Source organism: Trachinotus anak, unplaced genomic scaffold (assembly GCF_046630095.1).
Source record: "Trachinotus anak isolate AG129_WGS33_773 ecotype Australia unplaced genomic scaffold, CSIRO_AGI_Tana_v1 ptg000020l, whole genome shotgun sequence".
Lineage (NCBI taxonomy): Eukaryota > Metazoa > Chordata > Actinopteri > Carangiformes > Carangidae > Trachinotus > Trachinotus anak.
The window spans coordinates 7,083,293-7,101,550 of record NW_027273871.1 but is presented as its reverse complement, the minus strand read 5'-3'; the positions used below and the strand labels follow the sequence as shown (position 1 = coordinate 7,101,550).

Below are 18,258 nucleotides of genomic sequence, written 5' to 3'. Positions count from 1 at the left end.
GAGCTTTGAGATTATTTTGTAACATTCATCGTCTACACATCCAGTCCATCTTCAAAACTCAGATTATCACAGCGTTTTATAGGAGTGGGCTCAGTTTGCTCATTTTATTAGTCTGCTGAAGATCCAGTGCAATGAAGCTGAGCAGTTATATCACAAACAAACAGACAAACACAGACACACAGACACACAAACACACACACACACACACACACACACACACACACACACAAACACAGGTCAGTCGTGGCTGCAGTTGTTGGGGTTTAATGGACTCTTTATCATCTCCTTAACGTGGTCAGCTGACAAGAATCCAATGGCCGTTCACACACAAACACATTTCCCATTCAATCCAGATAAAACCATGAAATGTAGACTGTCTCAGTCTCGCCGTGAATAAATTCTCCTCTGTGATGCCCCCACCCCCCTCTCCCACCCTGCTGTAACTCTGGAGTGTCTTTTATGGTCTTATTACGGCTTAACTGTGTCCACTCTGAAGGAAGGAGAGCTGGGAATAAAAATGTCTGAGCCTGAAGCTGTCGGCGAGGACACATGACTGAGGCTGAGAGAGGTTTGATGAAGCAGAGACATGAAACCTGAAAACTGATCATGTCATGTTGCCATAGACACCATGTCATCATTGCACTGTCAGATACTAGTGCTAAAATAGGGATTTATTGCAAATGAAAATAATAAAAAAAAACAACTTTTTATTAGTCTTTTTTAGAGAGGGTTTTATTGCATGAAGTTCTAAAAATATGTCTCCGCAGTGACGAGTTTGAAAGTTTCAGCCTCAGAGCTGCCACTCAGAACTTGTTATGGATCCCCAAGTCATAAGAAACCTTTCTTCGCAATGAGAAGCAAGTATTAGAGAGATGTTTTACAGCGCTTCCTAGAGCTGTTATCATTTTTTTTTTAAACTGCTTACAGCGAAAGAGAATGCAAACAGTCCCGTAACAAACAAGCCAATAGGTCGTCTGTCAGCAGGTTGTTATGACCCATAGGTTTTGTTGCTAGGCAACATCTAGTGGTCGTAGTACTAGACATCTATTGGTAGAAGTGCAAAATTTCCTTTGTATTGTCATTGATTGTTTTCTTTACTTTAGCAACCAATCCATTTGTTGTATTTAGAGTCAGAGCAGGCTGGAGCCTTTAGCAGTATTGGTAAAGACACATTGGCAGCTCACAGCCTGGGAGGATTGCTCCTGTGCGGCTAAATTCAGGGCAAAAAGGACTTTTTCTCAGTGGGCTCAATTACACTTCCTGGGTTCAAAATTGTCCTGTGATCTTTGCAGCATGTTATCACTTTCTCTTTTTGTCCTATCTCTCCTGTCTGCCGTCAATGAAAAATGGTCCACACAGAAAAAAAGGAGTTATGCTCACAGGCAGCTCTGAGAAAAGGCCCTCTCCCAAGGGCAAATATTTCAATAGAGGCTTCATAACATCCGAGCCGACCCTGGAGCCAAAAGGCTGATGCAAGCTACTGGCAGTAGCTCCGGGCTTCTGAGGGTCCCACAGGGCGAAGACGGATGCAGAATAATACCAGCTCCCTCTGAGCAGCTGGAGGGGAAAACATCAAAAATAATAATAAGAAAACAGACTCGTGTTACAAAACAGCTGAGGCAGACTGGGTCAGACCTCCTGGAGCGGTGCACAGAAGGTGGCTGATCTCTGAGCCCTTCTTGTGACCCTGTGATCAAGTCTCTGGTAGAAAACAGTGGAAGAGCTTTACTCACAGTGGCTGAAGGTCAGAGCTGTTTCAGTAATGACAGAGAATAAATCAGAGCTTGGAGGAAAGAAAGATGAGGTCAGAGGTGCAGTTAAAGTATTCCCTGAGTTAAACCGTAGAGGAACAGCTCATCAGAGAGCTCTGTTTGTTAGGTGGTGTTTTTATAAAACTCTCCAATTAATTTCCTAACGTTGCCCCGTCTGTCTCCCTGAAGGATGAATGTTTTTATGAAGTTCTTTTTTTCTGTGAGCTCTTGTTAGATTTTGCTTTGGAAGGTCATGACCCATTGTGATCGCAAAAATCCAGGTGCTGGACTCAATCAGTGATGTTCAGAACTGGTGAATATTAATAAGCTGAGCTCAAAAATTATTTGCCCTGGCAGTTCACAATTTTGACCCCAGAGTTTATTCATTTGCTGCAGTTTTCTTGGACACCAGAGAATGACTGTGGTTAAACTATCTTTTTGTTTTCAATGCGAGAAAGTGACGAAGAGGATGCTGGGAGTGCAACAGATGACAGGCTGGAAACTATTAAACCACATATTGACAGGTTAACATAATTTGAAACCTGTAACTTCTGGTACACATCTTTAGTGTCTGTATGAGCATATCAGAGCAGGTTTAACAAAGCCTGGATCATCAGGTCAAAGGTTAGTCAGCAGCGCTGGTCATCAACTGTAAAACATTGCATTAAAACTATATTTATGTCCGGCCTCTTCCACTAATTTGTATGGGAAAAAATGTGGAGTTTTGTTTTCAGGTTTCATTTATTTGTTTGTTATTGATGTTGAAATGGAAAAATTATAATTATAAAGCATATAATATGCGCAAGATGTGCCAAGCACAACTTGACCCTAGTTCATGCAGTGGAACAACTTATACTTGTTGTTATCAACTGACTCCATCTATATAATAATGTAAGAAAAAGATCCTAAATGTCAAAGATAAATATTAAAAACAATATATTTTAAAGGGTTTATTTTAAAAACATCTTTGGATCTTTAAAGCAGATGTAGGCTGAGGCTGAGAAAGAGTGAATCTTCTCTAACACCAGTTCAACCAGAGGTTCTCTGCACTGGGAAAACACGTGTGTATGAATGTGCATGTATGAACGTGCACCTATATTTGTTTGTATATGCATGACAATATGCACGTACACACAAGTGCTTAGTTAACAGTATTTATTTATGTGCAAGTGAAGAATTCAATTTTGGCCCAGACGGCTTCTCATACTTTCTTTTCCTATCAAGTCGTTTGTTAATATTTAATGTATTTTTATTCTCTTTTTCAGTTAGGAGTGTTACATTATACAAAGAGGCTGTTAAAGAGTTATGAGCTTGGCATGGGTTCATCCATCTGCCATCTGAAACTCTCCGACTCTGACTCCGATCCCACTTTCAGTGGATCATCCTCAGACTGGTCTCTGAAGGACCAGAGTGGGGGAGGCAGATGCTTCCTCAGTCCCACGTTTCCCTGCACGTTAGCTGGAACTGCTGCTGTAATTTGGCAGGATGTCCTGCACAATAGAGGGGGGGAACTGAGTTTGATTTCATTTTGTTTTATTCTTGAAGTGAAAACAGAGACTGTGTAAACACAAAGAAAAGCACAAAAACTTTACTTGGTAAGACAATGATTTGCTTGTCCCACAATTAAATGTTAAAACTTGTTACCTGACCTGAACAGTGCTCAAAATGTAGCATCAAATATTCCCACAGCAACACGTAACTCACTAATGATTTAATAAGACAACGTGTTTGCTCACAATAAAGCTGCAGAGAAAAGCTGTCAACACAGGTAAGTGATGCTAGTGTTAGCAGCTAATGCTAGGTCCTACTCCTTAATACTGTCCAGTCCAAATATCGTGATTTATAGAATTTTGATATTGTGATGTATGTATATTATATATATCTTTTTATAAAATAATTATATAAATGTATTTTATGTTTCAGGTATAAGTGATGCTGCCACTAAACAGCAGTTCTAAGTTCTATTTGTCACACAGGTGCAATGTTCAGTAAGCTCATAATGAAGGGCAGACTGTGCATAACTGAAAAACTGAAAAACAAGAGAATAATAAATGTACATAATGTGAAAACTGTTGCACATGGTGGGAAATATCTCTATATTCAATACTATTGAATATCAGCCCAAGTCTAACATATACCAATACATCGTTAGTGAAAATGCTAAATTCAGAGTAAAGGTGCAGACCCATGAAATTAGGTTAACAGTAACTTATCAGCAACATTTTAGAGAAATTAATTTCTCAAATCGCTCACTGCATAATCCTCTGGGTGTATTTAAACACGTTTGGTGAAAGTCACAGTTTTATTTAAACTCTCAAACTCTCTATTTTCTTGGCAATAATTTTGATCTCTACATGTGTAACATCCTGTAGCTAAATGTATTCTGAGGTTGTAAATGTGGCCAAATCTGAACGTGGGTTCAATCATTGATTGTGATTCTCACCAAAGAGGCGCCGGGCTCTGATCTCAGACAGCCGGAGAAGACGAAGCGTCTCCAGTAAAATGATTCATATTTGAAAAGTAGACAAGAAAGGAAAATGAAAATCTTTCTCCTCCACAATGCTTTTCTGTGATCACACAGTCATCCTTGATTTGCCTCTGCAGAATATGAAAGAGACCGAGCACCATAATGTGAAGTGGTAATTACTTAGTGAGTGCATCAAAGCAGACTGGCTGCTGATAGCACATCTCAGACGGAGGAAGGAGGGGGGGTGAAGACTCTCTTCCAATTACCTTCCTCCCCCCTCACCTTTCTTCTCCTCCTCTCTGCTCACTTCCTCCCCCTGCAGTCTGTTCTGAACTATTATCGGGCGCAAAATTCATTTTGAATTGGCCCAAACTCAATAATCAACAGGAGCTAATTAGTTAGTTTTATTAAAATCACAATGAAGAATGGGAAGAAAAAAAAAAACAGAACATCAGCAGGTCGTGTAATTTTGTCAGGTCCTTGGAAACTCTGGATCATTTTTGAAGTGACCAGTTGTGTTAAATGTTTTTATAAACAGCGCGAGGTGAAGAGCTGCCTTTCTGCTCTCTGAAAACACAGGATTACACGAGCTCCACTTGCTACAGGAGAGTTTCAGTTTGTGTTGATGACTCATGAACACAACTGTACCTTCAGCTTTGACAAGTCCGTTCAATTCCCAACTCAGGCTAAAGATTTGTAATTACACACAAAAACCCTCGTTGGGGTGAGTCAACCCTGTCTTCCAATCACATACATATACAACTCAGCTGCTCTGGCTGATCCAATCTGGAGGAAAGATACAATGATGAACATATTGGATATCATTAACATTAACAAAGATTGTTCTGGTGAAACAGGTCATGTTCCAAATTTGGCCTTTTTCTGAATTTAGCGTTTTCTGATTAAGACATGTGGGATATGCTGATATTAGTTTGCAAGTTTGCGACATTTCTGAACGGAAGGAGAAAGACACTCATTTTCAAACATTTTAGAAAGAGCTGGATATCAACAGGTTTTCGTATATGTGCAAATATCACAAAGCCGACATATTAATCCGACATCATCAGAGTCTGCACGGCTGCATGTAAACAGGAATATTAGTGGAATATTCATTCTCATTAGCCGAGTAAACAGATTAGTAGAGTATTGTTTCGGAGAGAGGGCAGAAAACTGCATATTTAGTGATTGACCTCCTCACATGATAAACAGTTCTGCTTTGATTACTTTCACTGGCAAGTGGCAAAATTATACCTTTCATGTTCCGGTTGAACGCACTAATTACTGCTCAGATTGTCGGACACCTGTAGCATTAATGAACTGTGATTAAGTCACTGTTTTACACTCGTGTTTTTCTGCTCCCGCTGTCACACGACTGAACAGGGAAGTGGTTTGATCACAGCTGAGAAACACAGACCTGTACGGGCTGATTCTGCACCTCACTGTTAAGATGAATACAAGGCCAAAGCAAAGAGGGAAAAATTTGACTTTTTAAACATAGCCACCTTATTTTAGACACATCTAAGTCTCTGCAGAGTGACTCTAAGTAACTGTATCAGTCCAGTTATGTTCATTAAAAAAACATAAGTCAGCACCCGTCTTCCTCCTGCCGCCTCTCTACAGACCAGAGATGTTAACACGACTCTGATCCTGAGCACCAAGGTGACTCCTGCGTTCCTCCCTCTGGGCTCTGTGCCTGTAAAAGTTTAAATACCTCTGGCCCTGCCCTCTCTCTGCTATAAGCTGTATACTGTATTTATCAGTACAGTCGGCCGCTCTGCAGTTTCCTCCTGAGCTCCGAGGGGGAAAAACAGCATGAACGCGTCGCATGGATGAGAAGGGCTTATTTTGGAACTGGAGTTTGATTCGAGGCTGGTCTGAGTGGGATGCAGCTCGCAGGAAAATATACTGAGGGAATATCAGCTGACCCAGTGCCTTACAAACCTCTGCTCCAGCACCAGGCCGCTGCACCTCAGTGTTTTATTTAACTCACACCCACAGGACTTGGTAGCAGCACAAGCTTGAGAATTTCTGGATCATGAAGGATTACATTTTTTTATGAAGTTGCCCCAAGATGCTGGATGGATAGGTTCAGAAAGAGAACAGACAAACACACGTCTTTATCTAACACAGTGCATTGCTTTTCATCACAGGGGAAACTTTTCTCACTCACCTGGTGGGACGGTCCCTAACACACAGAAGGGAGCAGCACTGTATGTTGTTTATTCATAAGGCCATGCTGCAAAAAGTTACCTCTGCTCTGGTTTCATTTAAAAACAGGACTTACAAGATCGGGTCACATTTTAACTTTAGCTGTGAACAACTTGCTGGAAACAAGTGCACTGAGCCCTCTGCTCTTTCACCTGCTGACCTGGAGCAAGCAGGTGGTGGGCGGGGCCAAGGGCTGATCCAGGACCAGAGTGTTTTCCCTTTTAATGTGGGAAAACCATGTGAAACAAAATATTAATCATAGCAGAGTAGTAGTAGTCCGGAGGAACTTTAAATGTGAAAATACTTATTGTCTGTTAATTATCTGTGTGTCTGTCTATGCATAAACTGTAAACAGTTAATGGTTCTACATCAAATGCCTTGTATTTAAATGTACTGTAGCCTTCATGCATCAGTCATGTTGAACTGACAGTTGATAAAATATAAAATGTGATGAGCTTAAATATTCAGAAAATTGCACCTAGTTTGGTTGATGGCCTGTCAAAGTAATTCTTACAGTGGGGTTTGGCTGTGACACACTGGCCACGGCCCTGTTTATTCCATGTGGATTGAAGGTGTTCAAAGATAAATGTGTGGAGGTATTTCTGGAAACAATTTCACGTTTTTCAGTCTCTAAGCTAAAGCGAGATAAAATACCCATGAGCAATGCTGCTTCAAAACAAGACTAAATTGGATGTGACATTTCTCTGATTGTCTGTGTGTTACCGCTCTTTGCGTGTTCTCCCATGTGACAAACGTATCTGCAGCCAAAGTGGGCTGAAGCAAGCGACAAAAAAAGTATTTTAACTCTGATTTGACCCGGCCTATCATCACATTCCCCCTGTTTGTGTTCTCATTTACCGTCTGCCTGCTGGGAGCCCGTAAGCCTGTCTGACTGGACTGTAAATAGCTGTAGAAGCCCATAATGAAGCCAATGATAGCAGTATCATGGATTTCCAATGACCTCAGTTGGGCCAATTAAAGTTATATGCAGGATATAATTATGTATTTTATTGGTGGGGAAGGAGAGATGGGTTTGGTAATGACATGTGGCAGCTTTATAAGCCTGCACAGACCCTTCATACGTCAAAGGGACGAGGGAGGAGGCAGAGACTCGTCCTCAGGTCTGATCAGCACTTTAACAGCTGTTGTTCCACTCGTGCACAGATAAAAGCCTACTGTGCACGTGTGCTCGCAACATATATTTCACTCAAATCTTTTGTACTCGAAAGCAAAATCTAATCAAGTGACTTGTACCTAGACATCCCAAACACAGCAGTTCCTGTGCTGTTTTTGTCTGATGCGTCACCCTTATGTTAAGGATTGGTAACAGTTAAGGTTTAGTTAAGGTTTGGTTATGGTTTGTTTATGGTTTGGTTATGGTTTGGTTATACAAACTCCCATCTCTGGTGTTGAAATCACATTCTCGACCTCCTGTCCAGGAGGTTTTGCAGTGTTACAACAACTCGTTATTCACTGTCATTATTACAGTCATTATTCACACATCCACACAGGATAGCTTACCTGTAGACTCATGCTGCGTCTAAAATATAGCGGCTTGGACCGGGGATTAAAAATGAAGCCAGTGCTGAAGAGCCAAAAGCTGCAGTTCCTCTAATGACCACTAGAGTCTGGCTCCAGCAGTGAGTCAGTCCCCATAGACTCCCATGTTCAAATGTCCAACTTTATGTTTACAGCCTGGTACAAAAACTGTTTTGGTCTGTAGAGCTAATTTCCTGTGTGAATAAAAATGCCAATCATGGAGTCTATTTTTATTTTATATATTTTGATAATGTACATTTACATCACCCGTTCTGAAACGTGAAGCGGTCAAAGCTAAATGTTGGTGAGCTTCAGATCTTCTGTTGCATCCTTTGATTAATTCACTCTGACTCTGTTGTTCTCAGGCTTGTGTTTGTCTGAAGCTAAGTTATTGTACAATTGCTTTATGTTAAGACAAAATTAAACGCAGTGACCTTTGACTGATTTATCTCATTAAGGCTCAAACAAAGACCTGCAGAAGTTACTCACAGAGGAGATAATACAAAGACAAAAACATAACATGAACGACAGGCACAGACCTGAATTTACACTCAGAAGCTACACACAGACACTTTATAACACAAGTCTTGTGGGAAGTCTGAGGGCCACCCGTGTCTGCTGAGGCAGCGGTTGCCAAGGTGTTTGATTAGCCTCGTAGCCCCGAGCGGCCTCATCAAACGGCTGTGGAGATAAATGGAGTAATTGGCAAATCACTGGCTGCTCTCTCCCTCTGCGTTTCCTCTCTGACACTCTCCACACGCCCACTCCCACTGGCTTTTTACTGACTTTTTTTTTTTTTTTTTCCCTTTGTGGTTCTGTCATATCTGTCTCCAGGGGGCACAACCTGTGTGTATGATTGGCTTTTGGATTGTTATTAAATGCACAAAGTAATTAAAAGAAGAATTAGGACAGACAAAGCAGCAGCCACTCAGAGTCGAACAGCTAAAAACATGGCAACAGCATCAGAAAGCCCACAAACTGTGAGTCAAACTTCAATAACGTTTTCTAAACTTTTTCTGGGTTTGGTCATTTCAGCTTTAGCAGGTCACCAGTGTGAACAAAACATCACCTGTAATATTCCATAATCACAAGGCAGATTGCCATGACATTTGGTGGCAGCAGGAATCATGCAGCAACTGGGCATGGAGAAAATCAGATGGGCCTATCTGCAAGACCCTTATGTACACAACTTCTGCAGAAATAGATGACTATGACTACAACGTTTCTTTGTCAAATCCCCTTAACAGGCCCTGGTGTGAACACACTGAAAATAAAATGGTAACACTTGACAGCCTGGCACTCCCTGATAACCATGTGCACGCAACAGCTGGCAGACACGGCCGCAACAGCATCAAAGTTAAACCAGGCACAGATACACAGGCAGCAAAGCAGTAAACAGAACACAACACAGACAAGTGGCACAGCACACACACAAACACACACACCTGCAGAAGCACATGCAGGGTCACAGAAATATACGCTAAGATAAAATAGGGTAAAACAGGTGACACAGTGGGGGCAGAGAGACCGAGCAGCTCCTGAGGTTCCTAAACCGTGTTATTCACACGACCCAGTAGCACAATAATTAGCAGGTGGTTTTTTCTACAGCGTGTTGGATGAGTCGTCTTCAGCTTCTTCCATGTGTGAACATCATGCATCAATGATCACACTTTACAAGTTGTGTATTAAAGTTTGACAGTGAGTCTTAAGAGACGGATAAATCTTTGAAAAGCACAAATAAAATCTTATTAGCCGATTTTGGGGGGGGGGGTCTGAGAGGCTCTGTGGTCTAATTTGGGCTCCTGAACGTGAAAAAGTTTGAGAACCACTCTTTTCAACAACTCACAACATTACCTGTCCTTACTCCCTCCACACCCTCCATCACCACCACCCCCACCACCTCCACCTCCCCCCATCTGTGTCTCCCTCTGTTAAGTGCAGCACTTTGCTGAGGTGGGTGACAGTAATGAACTCTGACTCAGTGAGGCTGGAAAGGATGTAAATGAATGTGGACGAGGATGAAGAGTAATTGCTGACACAGAGGGCTCTGAAAGGTGTTTCGGAGAGAGAGAGGGAGAGAGAGACAGGGCACCCATGGGAGCTCTGATGTGGAAATGTACGGCCCAATCAAGGGGGAGACACTTCAAATATCTGTTTATCTATTAACGAGATTGAATGGATGGACTGATGAATGGGTGGGCGGGTGGATGAGTGATGGTGAATGAAGGCAGATGGAAACATAATGGTGACTGATGGTAGAACGGAAACAGCAACGGGAGCGAGAAAAGATGTTTTAAGTGGGAGGGAGGGAAGAGAGTAAGTGAAAGAATGAATAGAGAAGGGAAATGAAAGGAAAGGATGTGAGAATTAAAATTAAAAAGGGAATGAACTGTGAACTAACTGTGTTAGTTGAGTGGTGCTATATATTGAACAGCTTCTGTGATATTTCAGGTCTTAATTATGCTCACTGCAAATTATTTTACTTCCCTTCCTCCTAATTATCCTGCTGTATGAGTGTGCGTACAAAATACGAGTAACAAGTTATGATTAAATCTGTCCTTGTTGAGCACGGTCAGCAGATTTCTTTAAACCTAATTAACATGGAGAAATGTTTTTATAATGGCAGTCAAGGTCTCTTACTGCAGACATATTAACTTACACTCATTCTACTGGTCAAACTCAAGCCAGTATTTCATACAGCTAACTGCTCCAGGGCTCACTAGTTGGAAACACGGAGATATATCTATGGTTTTAAGAACCAAAAACCATCTCAGTGTGGTTTTACAGCTCCTCTCTCAGGCTTCTCTCTGGAGCTGTGTGAGGAAATCAGAAGAGACGTGATGAATGATGTTAGAACAAGAGCTGGATGATGACAGTGTCAGATAAGATGATTTTTCTGACCACAAAGTAAAGGAGGATGTCTGGGAGTGAAAGTGTAATTACACATACAGACATATAGTATAGAAATATACTATTATATGTAGTGAAAACCCTTGTGCTGTTTGTTTATTGAAGTGGGTAAAAATACTTTTTTGTCTCATTTACCCCTTAACAAATGGAACAGTAAATGAATGTATATGTGTATTCACTGAAAATATTCTTTGAGCTGAAGAGGTTATAAAGGTGTATTTGTAACCACATACAAACATACAAACGCACGCACACACACACACACACACACACACACACACACACACACACACACACACACACACACACACACACGCAGGGTGCTGTTTTCATATGTTACTTCAGCACAAATCTGTCAATGTGTTGCTTTAAAGTTGCAAAACTAATATCTTTTCATAATTAGTAATTAGTCTTCACCTCAGTAAGTCAATACATGCTTCCAGACATTAGAGTGCTGCACATTAAATCAAGGTACTCAACTGTCCAGACAGCTGTTATCCGCTTCTTTTCATTGTGCTTAAAGCAGCAGCAGCATTCATCTGTCCGCCTCTTTTAGTCTTTTAGAAATAAGACCACTACCACAAAAATACAAAGTGATACAAATATTCATCCACATGAGTTGAAAATGTTTCATTTTCGAGTTTTATGAATCTGCTTCATAAATGTACAGAGACAAGAGAGAAAGGAGAGAGGCTGGAGAGAAAAGACAGACATAATCTTTGGTAAAGGTCCATGTTTTACACTTTTCCAGTGTTTTTATTTGAAGTGTTGATATCCATAAGAAGACATATTTGTAATTTTAAGAACCAAAAATCATCTCAGTGTAGTAGGTCTAGTAACAGGTTGCTGGCTCTGAGGCTGTCAGCCTCTCTTCTGATTGGCTGACTGTGTTCTGAATGATTGAATAAAAACATAGCAAATTTCAGGTAAATACTCAGAGAAACCTAATCCTTCAAGGTTGGATGGTGGGTCCAGGTGGGCGGGGCTTGGAGCATGGCTGAAGGCTGTGACTGCTTTGTTGTGACATCAGAGTTACAGCAGTCCTAACAGCTTGTTTTAAGGCTCAGTTTATGGGTTTAATATTCACAGGACCTTCAAGTTCATGCAGCAGTCTTGTGACTTGGTAATGTGAAAGGGCAAAGTCAACATTAAGCGTAAATCTGTCACTTCCTGTGGGCAGACTACATTTCCCATCAGACTGTTCCCTGATTCTTTATCATCTCAGTCCATTCATTTTTTTTTTTGTATGCAGATGCTCTGTTTACGCTTGTATTCCTGTTTTCTTGGTGAGCTAATTTTGCCTTCACTGTCCTCTGTTAACGCTGACCTGCTCTCACAGGAAATCATCTGTCAGGGCGGTGTCACTCTGAGGCCGACTGGCTGCTGCAGTCAGAACAGCTCTGTCACTTCTTATCTCCTGTCATGAGCACAAAACTCATTTGTCTAAGGACTACATGTCATCTACTCCCTGCTGAGTCCTGTTGGCAAATACGAGCTCTCCACCATCATTCTCTTTACTGAGCCAGAATTCTCTCTCACCAAAAAAAAAAAAAATCCTCCTCATCCTCTCTTGCTAGTTGTCATCTTACTCCTATCAAACACAAGTACTACCAGCACAGATCTGAGCCCTGCTCCCTTCACTACTGCCTGCTTATAATGCTAATATAAGCATTACATTCTTCTACTTTGCATTTATTCTATGTCAGGTTGACACATCACACCAGCTCAGTTACAGAAGTATAGTGTGTGTGTGCACAACGTGCACATTTTCTATTTGAATGGGTAAAATAACAAATTCCAATTGGTAAATTATAATTAAAATATACTTTCCTGAAAGAAATAAAAAGTAAACACAATATTCATTTACCACATTTCCAAGATCAGAGATGTCAAAAGATGATTCACAGAGGAGATAAAAAAGGCACACAGCATAGTAAAAATAAAATAAAAACTACACAAAGGCAAGTTTAATCTAGTACGTCTTGAGCTGCTTTTTAAAGGTCCCGTATATTATAAAGGTGTTTGTGATTATAAAGCAGGTCTAGGTTCTATATTAATACTGTGAAATTATCAAAGCCTCAGTCCACAGAGAAATGCACACAGCCTGTTTTCAGGAACTGAGCCTTAAAACCAGCCGTCAGGACTTCTGGAACTTTGTGATGTCACAACAAATCAGTCACCACCCTCAGCCACGCCCCAAGCCCCTCCCACCTGGACCCAACATCCAACCTTGTAGGATTCGGTTTCCCTGAGTGTTTACGAATATATCTTCTTTTGGACATCAACACTTCAGATAAAACACAGAAAAAAAGTAAAATATGGGACCTTTAAAGATGTCCACAGGTCTTAAAGACTTTAGGTCTTAAAGAGTTTAGCAGCAACATTTTGGACTTGTAGAAGATCCAGGGATGTTTTTGTTAAGGCAGGTGAAAAGGCAGCTGCAGTAGTCAAGACAGGACGACATAATAGCATTTCCATCTCCGCTTATATTCGATGATCCAGAAGTGGAACCTGATCCATAGTGATTTGGATTTCTTATGGTTGATTTAACCGTCAAGATCATCCATTATTTTAGGGAAAACTCGAGCTGGGGCAGTAATGAAGATATCAGTTTTTAAGCATTTAGCTTTAAGAAATTAGCGACCATCCCATCTTTTATAGCGTCTGGCAGCTATTTAAAACTGTCATGTTTTGAGATTTGAAAGAGTTAAAGTAAAATTTACTTAAAACTCTGAAGTTTTACCTTTTCACTGAACTACACAAAGCATCTAAAGCTCCTTGATGCCAACATCACAAACAACAAAAAGCCAAAGTCACAGCAACAAATCTCTGTACCTCTAGAGAAACAAACGTCCCCTGATCATCAGAGCCCAGATTAAGTTACCACCTTGATTTCACACTTTGGTTCCTCACAACCGGTCAGACTTTCTGAACAGGCCGGCTGGTCACTCACCCATCACTCTGAGCCTCTCGGCGCCAACCACCACCTCCTGCTCATCGGCGGAGAAAAGCAGCTTCCCAGAGGTGGATTTGACTTCAAACATCTTGCCTCGTGCTTTAAATCCACTGGATCCTACAGCGAACACACAGAAAGAGAGGAGACATCAAAGAGGAGCGACATGAGCCGGAGTCGATTTCTTACTGAATGACATCAGTCACATATCAGGTGTCCAATCATGGTACTGTAAATTCAAACAAAACCTTCAAACACATGTTCTGGTCAAAGATGATTATAGGTGTTACCTAAATGACTGGTTACAGTTTAAATAATGATGAAACAGAGAGCGGCCGTGATGCGTCATTGTATCACAGTGCAGCTTGAGATCACTGTTTGCTCACAGATGCAACAGGCTCTAAACTTTAAACGGGTACTACAATTATTTTTCTTGCTGCTGACAGGCAGTAGAATCATGCAAACACAACAACATTATCACACTTATCTAGTTGATATAGCAAACAGCTGCTTATTCACACACCCAGCACTAATGGAGCAAGTGATTCCTCTCACATATTCACTCTCCTTTTAGCTCTGTTTTGGTCTCTAACAACTCCTGAGATAAATGAGCTTCCATCCCAGGTAGCAAGACACATCTGGCCTATACTTGGGCCACATGTCTGTGCTTCCTCCGGCCCAGTATATGCCCCGTATAAGGCCCAAGTCTGGCCCATATACAGCATGAATGTCAGATGCTACTTCCACATCTGGACCAATTCTGGCTGTCAGTCAGTCAACACCAGAATCCATCCAGATGTGCCAGACTCGGGCCGTGGAATCGGATGGATGGCTTCACAAGTGAGACACTAATGTTGTCTGTTGGCTGCTGTTGTGTCAGGCAGCTCAGGCACAACTTTTCTGCAGATGAAAACAAGGTTTATGAAGGTGGAGAGACTGAGAAAAAATAAACATTAAAGAGGCAGAAAACCAAAATGATAGAAAGTCATGAGATAATTCTATAAGTGACCTCTTCGCGCTACACATAAGCATCTGGTCCACAGACCTTTTGAACATCAGACCTTTTGGTGAGCTGTTTCCAGGAGTCGCACAGTTCATGCCACAAAGATTTCTGCCAAAACGTGGTTAGATACACAACTTGTGTGTTCTAGCGCAGTTTGAGTGTTTAATTTGTACATGGGTCACAATGAGAACAAATGTAAACACCCAACTTTAGCAACAAACAAAAGCTGTGTATTTAGTCATTTTTCCATGTTTGGGCAAAAGTTTGACTGAACATACCAAACATCAGCAGATAGAAGAGTCTTCTTTTATTTTTTTACATTTTCTCACAGTTGTTGGAAAGCAGTTATTGTCCTCCACAGAAGAAGATAGAACCTTTACAGAGCCACTGATCAAATCTGCAGGATAGTTTTTAATGTTCGTTTTAAGGTTTAGATAGTTTAAGTGTTTCTACATGTTTCAGATCACTGCTATTTGCTTTACATTACATCAGTCCTGATACGTTACATGAGTAAGTATGAAAATCAGTTTGATGAAAGTATCTTGATCCATCAGAATAAACTTCATTCCTTCTTTTACCTTTGTCAGTTATGTTCGTGCAACTTGTTCATCTGTTCACCTTACAGTGTATTGATATGTGCATATTTAGCTCTGACAAATCTGCCAACGGCTTTGGAAACATCAGCACTGTGACTGTTTATGTACCTGCTTTAATTTCCCTACGGTCTGCTCACGTTGAAAAAGCTGTCAATCAACACTTCAGCAGAAGTTACAGAAATATTGAAAGAAATAAGCAAAAAACTTGTGAAACTGCGTCATCCAGATATGGCCTGTTGTTGAAAGAGGTGTTCATCATGACTAAAAAACATTTACATTTCACTGAAACGTCTGCAGGAGACTTGAGAAAATGCTCAGACTGAAGCTGCCGAAGCTGCGAACGGTGTCATGACAAAGAAGAAACAGAAACTGTAGACAACTCCCTCCAAACTCAAATTGCTTTGTCTCACGTGGCGGCAGGAAACACTCAGCGCCGGGGGTGACTGTCTGACACGCACGCAATTGATTCTGTCACTCTGCATCTGCGATGTGAAAGTTCCTCCCAACACCAACGACCGATTAGTCCTCTGCGAGAAGAGTCTGAGAAGACTCCGTCCTCCTCCTGTTTGGACCCAGAAGGCAAATGTCAGCTCACTGTTTAACGTGAGAGACACTTCCTGTCCATGTTTGCACAGTGATTTCTGTTCACCAAAGATCGTCGTCTCTGTTAGTTTGACAGGTGGAAAATGGGGGAACATAAAGAAGAAAGTGCAATTGCAGAGTTATGGTGGAGCAACTGAGGACACTACTGGAATAGTAAAGGAAGAATTTATGATGCATGTTTAATTCTGGAAATGAGGCAGTGACTTGTGACTGTTAGAGCAGAGTCTGGCCTCCCCAAAGGATTCAGACATGAATCTAAGGAGTTGCAAAACCACTGACATGATTGGAAATAACATATCTGCCTCACAGGTTTATGCTTCTCTGACTGTCCTCTAATCTTTGTTTTAATGTGAAATTCTGGAGACTTTACATCATTAGACCTAAAATAACTGTTCAAATGAAACAATCTCTAAAAAGAAAATAATGACAGATGATCCTAATAAAGCTGTAAAGCCTCATTATACTTAAAAAAAACATGTATATGTTTCACGTGACAACAAAATGTAAAATATGTTAAAAAAAAAAGATAAAATCTGTTCACTGACTAAAGGAACATATAAAAATCCTGCATTTTGTGCATCTGTTGCAGCTGATGTCGTCAGTGTTGTTAGATTTTTCTCAGGTTTGATGTTTCTGAGAAATATATCATATCAAAAAGAAAACATCAATAACATGAACATGAAAGCATCCCGTGTTTCTTCTTCTGTGCATCCCTACCTGTTACGAGTTGTGTGAGCAGCTGGTTGTTGTTGCCCATGATATTGACCGACACGTTTCTGGATGACTGCAGGAACAGCGGTCGGCCCTGTGGAGAGATGGGTGGGGTTATTCATTTAGTCTGTGGTGCAATGGTCATTAAACTCATAACACACACACACACACACACACACACACACACACACACACACACATATATATATATATATATACACACACACACACACACACTAAGAATAAGAGTACTGATGATGGGCCGTGTGTAACCCTAACCCTAGCCCTGGAGTAATCTCGCTGATAAAATGTCTAACCCTAACCTTATACTAAACCTGATTTTAACCATAACACTAAAACCAGTCTTACCCCTTGAACAGCCCTTTGGACTTTATCTGAGGCACTGTAGTGAAAAACATGGAAGCTAGAAATAGGACTTTGGTCCTGAAAGTCCTGAAACTGCAGCCTCTGGTCCAGCAGAAATTGTTATTGGCAAATAAAAAAACCTGTTTTGTTTGTTGCTTTCAGCTGAACAAGAAAAAGTTTGTGACAACTCGGTGAGAATAAGCCACGTGGATGTTACAGTACGACTTGGCCTTCAGGTTTAGAGAATGATTGGTCACGTGAAATCAGGATTATATCAGGGTCATGCTGCAACCATGCTGTTGGTCTTCCCGGTCGACCATTTCAGACACAACACCTGATTGGCTACTGTGTTGACTTGGGGGCTGGGCTTATAAGCTGAGCCAGCAAAGAAGTGGAAGAGCGCATAAACACAGAGAAACATTCAGACGAACAAATGACTTCACACTCCAACACACACTATAACTGTCCGAGTGCAGAGGCTTCAGCCTCCCGCTCTGTTTGATAACTCCCATTCTCCAGAGAGCCCCGCACCAATCTGTAATGCTGATCACGTCGGACACTCCGCTCTTTCTGTGCCCGACTAATCTTCATGCCTCAGTCAACTTCTTAATTAGAGATAACGGCCTGACCATTGTGCTGTGCTCGCAGCCGAGGAGGGATATGCCTTGTGTGTATATTACTGATAACATTATGGCTGTTGCCGAACTTATTGAAGTTCCCACAGTAAATACAGGAAATGTACGATATACAAGCAAGAAGTTATTACAATAACAATGTGGTGTGAACTGAATGTGAAAGTAACAGGAAGTTTGACGGGAGTCGACACATGAAAAGTGTTGCAGTGATGATAATATCATCAACATTAACTGTGGAGTCATTTGAGTAAATCAGGGTTCACGCAAGGATTTTTCAATGACAGTCAATGTGTCTGTTAATATTCCAGAACAGCCAACATTTAAACAGCAATAAAACACAAACAATATGATCCAACAAATACATCTTATTATTTGTAGTCAGCTCAACTGAACTCCTTGAAACTCTTCACAAACTGGCCAGTGGATTTCTGCTTTGACATGTCAGTCTTACTAATATGGAGAATCGAGCCAAATCACGTGACCAAACACTCAGTGAATCTCTCAGTAGATGCATTG

The 18,258-nt window shown here is 41.1% G+C and overlaps 1 protein-coding gene across 12 annotated transcripts in view; it reads right to left on the bottom strand.

Annotated features, from left to right (window-relative positions):
- Positions 1 to 18,258, bottom strand: part of sgcd (sarcoglycan, delta (dystrophin-associated glycoprotein)) — a 305,616-nt gene that overhangs the window by 56,033 nt on the left and 231,325 nt on the right. For all 12 annotated transcript variants that reach the window (XM_071506502.1, XM_071506496.1, XM_071506501.1 and 9 more), the window contains 2 exons: positions 16,748 to 16,835; positions 13,829 to 13,948 (listed from right to left, as the gene is read on the bottom strand). In XM_071506502.1, coding sequence (XP_071362603.1) covers positions 13,829 to 13,948; positions 16,748 to 16,835 — 208 coding nt within the window. The remainder of the gene's footprint in view (positions 1 to 13,828; positions 13,949 to 16,747; positions 16,836 to 18,258) is intronic.